The 13890-nt window shown below is 40.8% G+C and overlaps 1 protein-coding gene across 6 annotated transcripts in view; it reads right to left on the bottom strand.

Moving 5' to 3' along the window:
- VPS13B (vacuolar protein sorting 13 homolog B) overlaps window positions 1-13890 on the bottom strand; it is an 839649-nt gene that overhangs the window by 33949 nt on the left and 791810 nt on the right. For all 6 annotated transcript variants that reach the window (XM_012455820.2, XM_021675751.2, XM_021675750.2 and 3 more), the window contains exons 52-54: window positions 11351-11634; window positions 8654-8781; window positions 7534-7733 (exon numbers count right to left, since the gene is read on the bottom strand). In XM_012455820.2, the coding sequence (XP_012311243.2) occupies window positions 7534-7733; window positions 8654-8781; window positions 11351-11634 (612 nt within the window). The remainder of the gene's footprint in view (window positions 1-7533; window positions 7734-8653; window positions 8782-11350; window positions 11635-13890) is intronic.

Here is a 13890-nt window from a genome sequence, read left to right as displayed (position 1 = left end):
TTTGGTTCTTTTTTACTTTCTTCATTTCACTAGTAGGGTGAGGTGGGGTGGCGTGGAAGGCTCTTGGTGACATATACTAAGAGACTCATTGTTTTGCCACTTGAATCTGTGTTAGAGCACGTCAATAAGACATTATAATATTTATTTTTTGAGACAAGGGAGTGCAGTGGCACGATCATGGCTCACTGCAACCTCCACCTCCCTGGGCTCAGCTGACCCTCCCACCTCAGCCTCCCGAGTAGTTGGGATTACAGGTGTTTGCCACCATGCCCAGCTGATTTTTGTATTTTTTGTAGAGACAGAATTTTGCTATGTTGTCCATGCTGGTCTCAAACTCCTGGGCTCAAGCAGTCTGTCTTGGTCTCCCAAAGTGCTGGGATTACAGGCATGAGCCTCTATGCTCAGCCCTACCATACACATGTTAGGTCTAAGAAAACTATTTGAGGCCTGAATACTGCTTTCCACTTAGTACAATATCTTCTACCACAATTACAACAAGAAGCATTTTAATATAACTTATGCTTTTCTATGTACTGTTACATTTAATTAAATGATTATATGTAAAAAATACTTTTTATGGCGTGATCATAGCTCACTGCAGCCTCCAGCTCCTGGGTTCAAGTGATCCTCCCACCTTAGCATCCCGAGTAGTTGGGACTACAGGTATGCACCACCATGCTTGGTGATTTTTTTTAAAAAAAATTTCTGTAGAAATAAGGGTTCTTGCTATGTTGCCTAGGCTGGTCTCAGACTCCTGGCCTCAAGCAATCATCTTGCCTTGGCCTCTCGAAGTGTTGGGATTATAGGCATGAGCCACTGCACTTGGCCTCCCTACTTTTGAACATTTAAGTTGAAGAGGGTATCACCCTCATCTTCTGCCGCAAGTTGATATATCTAAACTGATCTGAAAATATGCTACTTAGGCATTTTGTTTGTGCAGCTGACTTTGGGCTAAAAGTCATTTTCCACAAAAAATTTCATCCCCCATTTTGGGAAGGAATAAATTTAAAATGTACTACTGATCTCTCTATATAAGTAGTTTGTAAAAGAGTATCTTAAGTAGGAAGCCATGCTATGGAAGAATTAAAGACTTAGACTTTGAAAGGCAGGAAGAGGAGATTGAGCCCTGGCCTGCAGAGGGGGATCAGGAGTGAGACCGGGCCTGCTTGGTCTCAGGTAGAGGTCTGTTTTAAGCAACCTGGTGAACTAGGTACCCTTTTCTGGGCTGGAGTCTGTATTTTAAGGACCATTTGGGGGTAGTTATGGAGAGAGACTTGATAGTGGAGAGGCTGACAATGGAAAGACCTATTAAGGGGCTATTGCTAAAATCTGGGAGAGAGATGATAAACCAAAGGCCTGAAGCAGATCTTGGTCACAGAGGGAAGAGGCAGATTTGTGAGACAACCTTGGTCATAGTGGGAAGGAGGATTTGTGAGATGACTCCCGTCACAGAGGTAGGGGGCAGATTCCAGAGACGTTTCTGAGGTGTTTCTGATGGAAGCTGGTGACCTACTGGATGTGTGGAGGAACAGAAAGAAAGGAAGACACTGGGATGCAGTAGGCAGAAGGCAGGCTGGGAAACCAGACAGTCCCAGGTTTGAATCCCAGGATCGTTTATCCTGAGCAAGTTCACATCTCTGAGCTTTGGGTAGCATCTACTTTTAAAGGATGTGACAGGAACTAATGACTCTATCTTTCGAGTGCTTGAGATAAAACAGGCATTCAATATTATTTGAATCCTTATTATTTACAGTTTTTGTATTGGGAAAACAGTGATGACATTAACTGATGCAGAAATTCTAGAAGAAGCTGGCTTGCAGTAAGAAAAATGGTCATCTTGGTTTCAGATGTGTTGAATTTGAGGTGCTTGTAGGATTTTCAGGCTGAGATGTCTAGTGGGTACGCAGAAACACAGATTTGTACACTGGGAGTAATGTGGGGGCCAGAGATCAACGTCTGGGAGTGACCTGGTGACAGCCAGTAGCTAAAGCTATGAGGTGAATTAGATATTCAAGAGAAGAAAGGAAGATGCATTTCTAAGTTGATCAAGGTAGAAAGGATTGGACAGAGATGAAAAGAAAACTGGATATTCTGGATGCAATTTTTTCCTACTGTATACTTTTGAAACTCCTGAGTATCTTTGGAAAGAGTTGTGACTCAGCCAGAACAAACTGTAACCACACAGGAGACTCTAGACCAGGGCACCTGGAAGACATTCAGAAGTCAGTGCCAACTTGCTGGTATCTGTTCGACTGTGCCCTGGAGTACTGGGAAGGTGAGCTAAGTGAGCAGGAAGTCAAAGTACCTCACATTTTATAAATCAGACATTCACTTGGATTGACAACTTTTCTTTTCTTTATAAAAATTCCTGAATGGAGGGTAGACATAACTCTGCAAATTACTACCTGTTGCTTTAAGTTTTAGTGTTCAAGGTTACCTCTGTGTGATCTGCACCAAATGGAATGATTACACATTTTAGTCCTGGTTCATCAAGGCACTTAACAGCACTTATCTTGTAGATGCTATCTTATACAATGTAGTTTACAAGTGATTGGAGATGCATTTTCTTATTTAAGAAACATGGGTTAGATGACAGTAGAGTCTGGCTGGCTGACCCCATGCATTAGGGAAGTGTCTACTGATTCACTGCAGTATGTAGACCATGAACTTATCCTCTTAAACATATTTATTAATGACTTGGATGAACATGTAGAATGCACGCTCACCACATCTATGGATGATATAAAGCTACCAGGGATAATTAATATGTTAGATGACAGCATCACAATTTTTTAAAAAGTGATTTCAACAAGCTGGACTAGGCCAATATCAACAAGACTTAATTTACTTGGGATAAATGTAAAGTCCTGTCTTCGGGTTCAAAAAGTCAACTGTATAGTAAGTCATATGATAAAGACCTGGGGGATGCGGTTGACCACAAGTTCAATAATAACAAACAGTCTGAACTGATTAATAAAAAGCCAACTTGATCTTCTACTTTATTAATGGAAGCATAGGGAGGTAATAGCTGGTTAGACTACATTTGGAATACTGTGTGTAATTCCGGCTGCCAGATTTTTAAAAGGGAACATAACACGCTAGAGTGTTCAGACAAGGGTAACTGTGGTGATGGGTCTGGAAATCGCATTTACTGAAGGAATGATTCAAGGAACCAGAAATGTTTGGCCTGGATAAGGGAACACTTAGCAAAGATGTTGGAGCTGCCTTCAGATAATTGTAGCTTTGCTGTATTTAAGGGGAAATAAACAATCTGTGATGTCCCAGAGGGCAAAACAAAGATGAATGAACGGATGCTACAGAGTAATCGTTTTCAGATTGATACAAGAAGAAAATTTCTCATAGCCACCGCTAGATAAGTAATGACTATTACACTGGGAGCCTTCTGGGGTAAGATGTCACAGAAGGGATTCTTGTATTAGGTAAACAAGGACATTAGAAAATCTCTTCTAACCTGTGCTTTGATGAACTTTCAGGCAGCAGTATTTGCAGCCAGGGCAAGACTTCAGAGGACAGGCAGTGGCCTGGGCCTGGTGTAGGAAAAACTGGACTGGACCACATGGGCACAGATCCAGGCTCCGGCTTAGTTGTAAGTCACCTAGATGATTACTCTTTAAGCCTCAAATCTCTCATCAGTAAATAAATATAAAAACTATTGCCCTGACTATCTTAGAATTTTTGTATGATCAAAGGCTTTAGCTTCCCTTTACTGCATTTATTGGTTACTCAAGTCCTTGAAGGCAGGAATTATGCCTTACTTAGGGCAAAGGGTTTGGCACCTGATAGGTCCTCAGTAAAAGTTTGAACAAATGAATGGAAGAATGGAGACTATGCCTATGAAAACGCTGGGTAAATGGCACAGCGCTGTAGAAACATGAAGGACTTTCATTCTCTCCTCCCCACAAAACAATCAATTTGGAAAGAAACAGCAGTGACACTAATCCAACTACCAACATCTGCTAAGAGTCAAAGATCATGAGAATTTACTGGATCTTTTTAGAAGGGAATTTACCTGCAAAAGAATCATTTTAATTCACTTTCTTGGGTTCAAACTACTCATTCTTTGCAGTTCAATGGCTCAGTGAGTACTTTTCACAAACAATTCAATGACTTCCCGTGACTCTTAAAAACGAAAATCCTTGATAGGACCCACAGAGCCTTGGCAGGTTTGGTCTCTCATTGCCTCACCAGCCCCCTCTCTTACCCTCTGTCATCTGGCACTGCAGCCAGTCACACTGGCATTTAGTGCCCTGAAAGGACCACGTTCCCTCTGAACACTGAAGCTCCAAACACACTGCTCTTTCTACCTAGAAGATTCCCCACTCTCTTGTCTAGGGAGTGCCTGTTCACCTTGAAGACACAGAGGCAAGGTCTCTCACTCAGAGACAGCCTCCTTGGCCTCTCAAACTATTCTGCTATATACCCACATAGCACAACTGTACCTTTCCTGCATAGCTCTTCTCAGTGCTTATAATACAACTACCCATGGGATCACATGCTTATTATCTACCTCTTCCATATGTACACTTGAGGGCAAGGGCTCTGATCCATTTTTGTTCAGTATATTTTACATAGTCCCAGTACTAAGTTATAACGTCTGGCACATGTTGGAAACTCAGCATTTGTTGACTGAATGAATGAAGCAGGCGTCTCAATGTTGCTGGTGGTTAGGTGGTAACTACTAGGTTTTCTTTGTTCCTTGTTTTGAATTTTTCAAAATGATGTTGCCTAATTCTGACAAAAATAGTTTCTGAGTATGAGAAGTTAAAATCCTATACACTATGATAGCAGTCTGAACGATTTTCCTGTAGGATCAAAATTATGACTTGAAATTATCGGTGTAAACTTACTTTCATGCCTTTACTTACTGAGCATCTAAAGACTGTTTTTGCCCTAAAGTCAGGCTACCACCCACTATCAAATCATGGGTATGAGCACCAGGTGCCACCTTTAGGTCTCTGGCTGAATAACCATGAGGTGTCTTCTGACCCGGTGTGAGCCAGGGATCCAACTCCAGAAAACCCACAGCAACTTGGCAATCAGTATTTTGCAGCCTATGTGTTAGTAGGTCTTCTTGATAACTGTTGGTGCAAAGAATATTCTGAGATTATACAACTCAGAATATTTCCTTATGCAATACATTTCAAAATTCTACAACATGAGACTATCTTATCTACACAACAGAAGCAGAGGGCCTGAATGAAAAAAGTTAAAGGAGCTTTCTTCCTTGCAGCATAATGGACATTTTATGGTGCTTCGATTTTGCTTGTTTAGGTCAGCTTTGAAATTCACGGACCAAGGGCTGAAGAAGGTTCCTGGAAGATAAACTCCCTCCTCCAGAAGGACTGCTCCTTCCTTTCATCAGAGGACGCAGCTCTCTTTGCTCCCCAGTGATTTATATGCCCTGGGATATTACTGAGGAGATGTTGGTGGGGGTCTGAAACAAATCTTCCTCCAGAGTAGGAAGTAAACCATGGTCTGCAGGACATATGGCAAACAGCTCCTAAAAGATTAATGGGAACATGAGACTGCTGGGTCCTCAGACCACGGATGATAAGGGTGCTGGAAAGAGCACCTCCTCTTAGCTTTGAAGTATCCCTGACTACAAAGTTTTGAGGAAATTCAGAGTGAATCGGAATCCCCAAAATAATGTTTGACAAGAAGAATGTATATTGTAAAGAATTCCCTAGTCAAATATAAGCAAGATTTCAAAAATCTTCAAACCTATGCAGGGGAGTTCAGGGACCCCTGAGAAGCTTGCAATATTTATTTTGAAAATTAATGAGGCTGAGAACATCTCCTGAGGCTGCATAGATCCCAGGGGTTTTCACTGTTCAGCCGTTGAGCACAGCTGATAGAAAGCACACCCCTGGGTAGTCTGTGGCCACTACAAATGCAGGTCTCCAGGGTGAGTGTGGCCCTCCAGGTTGCTCAGCCATCCCTTCCCCAGTCTCCAGCCAGATCCTTCACCAGTTTCCACAGCTACTGCTCATCCCAGGCCCCTCCCTTTTTCCTTCTCTCCCTTAGCAGATCATTCATTCTACACTTCACAAATATACTTCACAGGGGCTTTAATGAAATCTTGAGAGATGAGAAAGCATGTGCCAGGAGGACTGGGAAAAACGGGCAGCAAGGAGTTCCTGGTAAGGAAACAGCATGCATTGTGCTCAGAGCACCAGGTTTGCAGTTCTGCAAGTCTGGATGACATTCCAGGCCTTTTGCTTCTACTACGTGCAAATTAGACCAAGGTACTTCTGGAGGTCTTAGTTTCTACTTCTTCCTCTGTGGAGATGACGGTCCCTAACTTGTATGGCTGTTGTCAAGGTTACATGAGAATGAATGTAAAGTGCTTAGCACAATGCTTTGCATGGAGTAATTATTCAATGATAACCATTATTATTACTGTAAATGCATTTATAACTTTAATATGTGGCTTGTAACCATTACAATAGCCTACTTCACAAGCTTGTTGTGAAGACCAAATGAACTAATAAATGTGAAAGAACTTTTAAAAAAAAGTATGACATAATATTATTCACTCATAAAAATGAATGGAGTTCTGATCCATGCTAAAACATGAATGAACCTTGAGAACATTATGCTAGGTGAAATAAGCCAGACACAAAAGGATGAATATTTTATGATTCTACTTAACTGAGATACTTAGAGCAGGCAAATTCACAGAGACAGAGACAAAGAAGAAGAGAGGATACCAGGGGTTAGGGGAGGGGAGAATGGGGAATTACTGCTTAGTGGGTACAGAGTTTCTGTTTGAAATGATAAAGAAGTTTCAGAAATAGTAGTGATGGCTATACAACACTGTAAGTATATTTAATGCCCCTAAATTATACACTAACAAATGGTACATTTTAAGTTCAGAAGAAAGGAAATGCTAAGTTCTTATGCCATTTTCAACAAAATTAGTACCACCAACATCCAGAGTAAGACAGAAACAAATCAGGACATTTTATCTGTTCAGGTTTTTAAAATGGCACTTACGTTTGTGGAGTTTTATGTATTATTAGGATAAATATATGTATTTTAAAATTACTAATTATAAAATACATAATATAAATACATAATTTATATATAAATACATAATACATTAATAAAATACATAATTTTAAAATACATTACTAATTTTAAAATATATATAATTATTCAAATTACACAAAAGAGAATTGGTATTATGATCATACTAACATCTGGACAGCTGAACTATGTTCTAACTAAACAAGCCTGACAATTTGATTTCCATTTGACCTTGGATGAGGTCCAGGATGGGCCTGCTTTTACTAAGTGCTCCTCTCAAGTCAATGGCTGTATAGTCTACTTTGCAGATACATACTTGAGTTTGAGAATTTATAACTTAATGAGGATATAAAAATGAATACACAAGCTCCCTCACAAAGAGAAAAGATGTTCAACATTTAGAAAATTATGTTTAAAAATAGGCAACGAACAAAACCTCAGACAAGGGCATTTTTCTTTGAGTCACTTTTCATGCTCACTGACCTGTGTTCCCTGACTGTTGATGTCGACGGCATCACTCCACTCAGCTGTTACTTCATCTAGCAGTTCAACTCTCAAAAGGAGGCTTGGAAGTAAGTCTTTGGTCTTACAGTCCGGATAACTGGAAATCTGATGATACAGCTCATGATGAATGGAGCACTCGGAAGGAATTTTTTTGCAATAAACCTCAAACTTTGGAATATCTGAAATTAAAAAAAAGGCATATATAGAATTATCCCTTAAAGACAGAGACTTAGGTACAGAATATAATGTGGCATTCTTCAAGGATCTAGAACTAGAAATACCATTTGGCCCAACAATCCCATTACTGGGTATATACCCAAAGGATTAGAAATCATTCTATTATAAAGACACATGCACACGTATGTTTATTGCAGCATTGTTCACAATAGCAAAGACTTGGAACCAACCCAAATGCCCATCAATGATAGACTGGATAAAGAAAATGTGGCACATATACACCATGGAATACTACACAGCCATAAAAAAGGATGATTCATGTCCTTTGCAGGGACATGGATGGAGCTGGAAACCATCATTCTCAACAAACTGACACAAGAACAGAAAACCAAACACTGCATGTTCTCACTCATAAGTGGGTGTTGAACAATGAGAACACATGGGCACAGGGAGGGGAATATCACACACCAGGGCCTGTTGGGGGGTGGGGGTGGGGTAGGAGAGGGAGAACAGGAAGGTGGGGGTGCTGGGGAGGGATAGCAGTGGAGGGATAGCATTAGGAGAAATACCTAATGTAGATGACAGGGTGATGGATGCAGCAAACCACCACGTGTATACCTATGTAACAAACTGCACATTCTGCACATGTACCCCAGAACTTAAAGTATTAAAAAAAAAAGAAAAAGAGCAGACAGAAGTGTTATTTTAAATCTATGCTGTGCCGTAGAGTAGCTGCTGGCCACAGGCAGCTATTTAAATTAAAATTAATTAAGATTAGAAAAAAAAAAGAAACTTCTCTAAAAGAGATGATTAATAATTTTATTTAAACATTTTTTTCACAGGATCACAAACTACTAAATCAAAAAACCCCAGAAAAAAATACATATTTTGTATTATCTAAATTCAATAGTATAAAACATACCTTTAATATTTTCCTTTATAAGCATCGTTACTGGACATCTGTTGTGGATAATGACTCGAGGACTAGGGTCTTCTGAGAGGGTTAAATAAGTCACTCCAAGGTGTTCTTGGTATGTCAGCACTATAGCCCTAGAACAGAATCAAGTCAAATGATAGAAATGGTTGAGGAAAAAAATGAATGCTTTCTCTCTTGGAACATATTTGTTTAGATTAGCACCATTCAGAACTCTAAAACATCTTTATAACTCAGGGGAGATATTTTCCACAAAAAGGAGGCTGTCTTTTCATTAATTGCCATACACTAATTATATTACAAGTCTACTATTTTTTTTCTAATAGTAATATATATATTTGTAACATTCATAAAATGTGAAAAAATAATTAAAGGAAAACAAAATAATTCTATCACTCAGAGAGAACTATAGCTAACCCTGTGCTAATATTTCCTGCTGTTCTTTTTTTCCCCATGCACATGTGTCTTAAACTCTTTAGCCTGGCAGGATACTTTCTCTTCCTTAAAAGCGCTTGGTAGGCTGGGCATGGTGGCTCACACCTGTAATCCCAGCACTCTGTAAGTCCAGCACTTTGGGAGGCAAGGCAGGAGGACTGCTTAGGCCCAGGAGTTCAAGACCAGCCTCAGCAACAGGGAAAAAACCCCATCTCTACAGTAAAATACAAAAATTAGCCAGGTGTGGTGGCACACACCTATGGTCCCAGCTACTTGGGAGGCTGAGGTGGGAGGACGACAGGCTGGAGGCTGGGAGGTGAGCCGAGATTGTGCCATTGCACTCAAGCCTGGGTGACAGAGCAAGACCCTGTCTCAAAAAAAAAAAAAAAGAGCTGACCTGCTTTTAAAAAAAGGACTACTAGAGAATTTGGGTGCGTGTTCTTTTTTTAATTCTAAAGGTAGGCAGGCTGATAATGTTTGCTGTCAATTTCTACAAGCCCATCACACTTTAAAAAATGTTCATTTTGATTACTAGGAGTAAAGCTATATTATTTGGAGTTAGAAAACCAGCTGTGTGAGTATAGGTTGCCTTCTGTGATGAAGGGAAATATTCCTATTTAGATTACAGACTACCAAAAAGAGTATTTCACATTAAAGCAGGAAAAAAAAATTACTCTGAAGCCTAAATTACATGGACTGATTGTCAAAATTAATCAAAGAAATCAGATAATTTGCCAAATGCAGCCCTTAGCTGACTAAAAGGGGTCAATACTGCTCTAAAAATCTTCCATGTGCCATCCATCCTATTTGCTAGTGTGAGTACTTCCCAAAGATTGTATTAGTGTGAAATGTCAGAGTGAATGGTCTATTAGCATTTGGTAAAAGCACAGTAATAACACCATCTAACGTGTGCTGTTGGTTGGACTGATAGAAGGAAATAGATGAGGAGATGGGACAGCATGAAATAAATTCATTTTCAGAGTACAGTTCTTGGATAAACAGCAAATTTCTTTCCCAGCCTAATTTTAAAAGAGCTAGGCAAGCCAACCTCAGATAATTTCTTTTTGATAGCCAAGAAAGCTGGGGCCAGGACTCAAGTATGGTACTTTTTGTCCAATATCTAGCTTAGTATTTTAGATAAGATTAAATTATACTGTTATTCTCAGTATTTTAAACTTTATTTCCAAATTAAACTTTGTTCGAAATTTTCTTTCAGTTTTAAGAATGTTTTATTTATAGACACGAGTTCACATAACTTTCAAAAACACCTCCTTAAACTCACTATACTTAACATCTCCAACCAGAATATAAGGATAACCACTCCTCTACAGTGTCAGGGATGAGAATGTTTGTAAATTCAAGGATTTTGTAAGTACTGTGAAAGATGGAACGATGTGTGTAGAGAACGGAGCCTTACCATTATGAATAACATCTAAGTTAGGCTCGTCTTTTAAAATATTACTATTAAAAATATCTGTTGTCTTTTAAAATATTTCATCAAAAGAACATGGCTAACATCTCAAATAAAGTCTATAAATTCATAATCATGAAAATAAAGTACCTCTCATAAGGTCACAATATGTTTCTTTTGTAGCTGTTATATATACTATAAATAAGTTATTCTTGACAGCTGCAGAAGGGACATATTACATGCAAAACAACCACATAACAGAAGTCCAGTATGAACAAACCATTATATGTCTCTGGCTTGTTTCTGTGGTTATCATTTGCATAATTGGTAATCGGTAATTGGAGCAACTTGTGTGCAGGAACAACCACAGAACAGTCTTCTGTGACTTGTGTTTATCTAAGTTATCTCTCTTAATGACTTTTTGAGAAAAATAGCATTTTGAAGTAAAAGTAAAACATGGGAAAAGAAAAGGTTTTCCAACTTGACTTGTTCATATTTTAACCCTGGTAATTTTTTCATTATGATATGATCTTTTCATACGATGCTATTTATATGATCATACATAGGATCTTTTTATACACTGCCATTCTGTGGTACAAGTACCATCATTTCCCCCCAGCATAAGCTCCATAAGGGAAAAATCTCTTAAGCAGTATACTGGGATAAGACATATGTGATCATACCACTTGACCCAGTGTATACAATGTCTAGAAGTAATTAAAAACAAAGCCTAGTATTACATATGGGAAGCACTGCGACTATTCTATCTCTCTTGGCATCTAGATGAAAAGATAGATTGACGAGCAAATAAGAAAGACATTTATATAAACATAAAATACCTGGTACAGAATCCATTTTCCCTGCAATTCCCAAAGGGTACTGCCACACTCTGTCTGGGAAACTCTGGTCTAACTATAGCTGGCAGGCTCCAGCACTGTGAGCTGTCAGCACCTGGGGCAGGAGAAAAGCCCAGCAAGATCTGTTTCTCAAGCAGAGATGTATCCAGCACTGATTGACTGATGTCAGGCATCAAGTCCCAGCAAGGAAGGGAGCTGGATTTCATAGCAGGCTGCTCTCCACCTGGGCAAATGCTAAAAGTAGCACTGTCTGGAACGTGAAAATACTAAAAGAAGAAAACACAATGCAGAGAGTACATTAACTACAGTAATACAGCCAAGTTAAACATTTTATAGCAAATCTTTTTTTGTTTTTTTTTTTTTGAGATGGAGTCTCACTCCATTGCCCAGGCTGGAGTGCAATGGCACGATCTCGGCTCACTGCAACCTCTGCCTTCCAGGTTCAAGCAATTTTCATGCCTCAGTCTCCTAAGTAGCAGGGACTACAGGCACACACCACAATGCCTGGCTGGTCTCAAACTCCTGACCTCAAGTGATCACGAGGTCAGGAGTTTGAGACCAGCCTGGCCAACATGTTGAAATCTGTATCTACTAAAAATATAAAAATTAGCTGGGCGTTGTGGTGTGTGCCTGTAGTCCCTGCTACTCGCAAGGCTAAGGCAGGAGAATAGCTTGAACCTGGAAGGCAGAGGCTGCAGTGAGCTGAGATCGCGCCATTGCACTCCAGCCTGGGTAACAAGAGCGAAACTCCGTCTCAAAAAAAAAAAATAATAAGGAATTCCTGGGCAAGATGGCCAAATAGGAACAGCTCCTGTGTGCAGCTCCTAGTGAGAGACAGAATCCAACACAGAAGGTTGATAGTTTCTGCATTATCTCACTGGGACTGGTTAGACAGTGGGTGCAGCTCACAGAGGGTGAGCAGAAGCTGGTGGGGGTTGCCTCACCTGAGAAGCACAAGGGGTTGGCGAACTCCCTCCCCTAGCCAAGGGAAGCCATGAGGGACTGTGCCATGAGGGATGGTGCTATCCAGCCCCGAATACTATGGTTTTTCCATTGTCTTCACAACCCATAAACCAGGAGATTCTCTTGGGTACCTATACCACCAGGGCTCTGGGTTTCAAGCACAAAACTGGGCAGCCATTTGGGCAGAGACCGAGCTAGCTGCAGGAGTTTATTTTTGTACCCCATCAGCACCTGGAATGCCAGCAAGACAGAACCATTTACCCCCCTGGAAAGGGGGCTGAAGCCAGGGAGTCAAGTGGTCTTGCTCAGTGGATCCCCAATTCCTATAGAGCCAGCAAGCTAAGATCCACTGGCTTGAAATTCTTGCTGCCAGCACAGCAGTCTGAAGTGGAGCTGGGACTCTCGAGCTTAGTGGTGGGAGGGGCATCCACCACTACTGAGGCTTGAGTAGGCCGTTTTCCTCTCACAGTGTAAACAAAGCCACCAGGAAGTTCAAACTGGGCGGAGCCCACTGCAGTGCCACAAAGCTGCTGTAGCCAGACTGCCTCTCTAAATTCCTCCTCTCTTGTCAGGGCATCTCTGAAAGAAAGGCAGCAGCCCAGTCAAGGGCTTATAGATAAAACTCCGATCTCTCTGGGACAGAGCACCTGGGGGAAGGAGTGGCTGTGGGCACAGCTTCAGCGGACTTAAATGTTCCTGCTTGCCAGCTCTGAAGACAGCAGCAGCTCTCCCAACATAGCACACAAGCTCTGCTAAGGGACAAACTGCCTCCTCAAGTGGATCCCTGACCTCTGTGCCTCCTGATGGGAAGGCACCTTCCAGCAGGGGTGGACAGACAGCTCATACAGGAGAGCTCCAGCTGGAATCTGCCAGGTACCCCTCTGAGACAAAGATTCCAAAGGAAGGAGCAGGCAGCAATCTTTGCTGTTCTGCAGCCTCTGCTGGTGATAACCAGGCAAACAGGGTCTGGAGTGGATCACCAGAAAACTCCAGCAGACCTGCAGAAGAGGGGCCCATTAGAACGAAAACTAACAAACACAAAGCAACAGCATCAACATCAATAAAAAGGATGACCAGGCAAAAACTCCATCCAAACATCACCAACAGCAAAGACCAAAGGTAGATAAATCCATATAGATGAGGGAAACCAGCACAAAAAGGCTGAAAATTCCAAAAACCAGAATGCCTCTTCTTTGCCAAACTCTTACAACTCCTTGCAAGCAAGGGAGCAAAACTGGATGAAGAATGAGTTTGATGAATTGACAGAAGTAGGGTTCAGAAGGTGGGTAATAACAAATTCCTCCAAGCTAAAGGAGCATGTTCTAACCCAATGTAAGGAAGCTAAGAACCTTGAAAAAAGGTTAGACAAATTGCTAACTAGAAAAACCATTTTAGAGAAGAACATAAATGACCTGATGGAGCTGAAAAACACAGCATGAGAACTTTGTGAAGTATACACAGTATCAATAGCCGAATCGATCAAGCAGAAGAAAGGATATCAGAGATTGAAGATCGACTTAATGAAATAAAGCAGGAAGAGCAGATTAGAGAAAAAAGAA

The sequence above is a fragment of the Aotus nancymaae genome, unplaced genomic scaffold (assembly GCF_030222135.1).
Source record: "Aotus nancymaae isolate 86718 unplaced genomic scaffold, 86718_ANA_hifiasm-v0.15.2.pri h1tg000036l, whole genome shotgun sequence".
Classification (NCBI taxonomy): domain Eukaryota; kingdom Metazoa; phylum Chordata; class Mammalia; order Primates; family Aotidae; genus Aotus; species Aotus nancymaae.
Note: the sequence above shows the minus strand (reverse complement) of the source record. Positions and strands in the feature narration are given on the sequence as shown.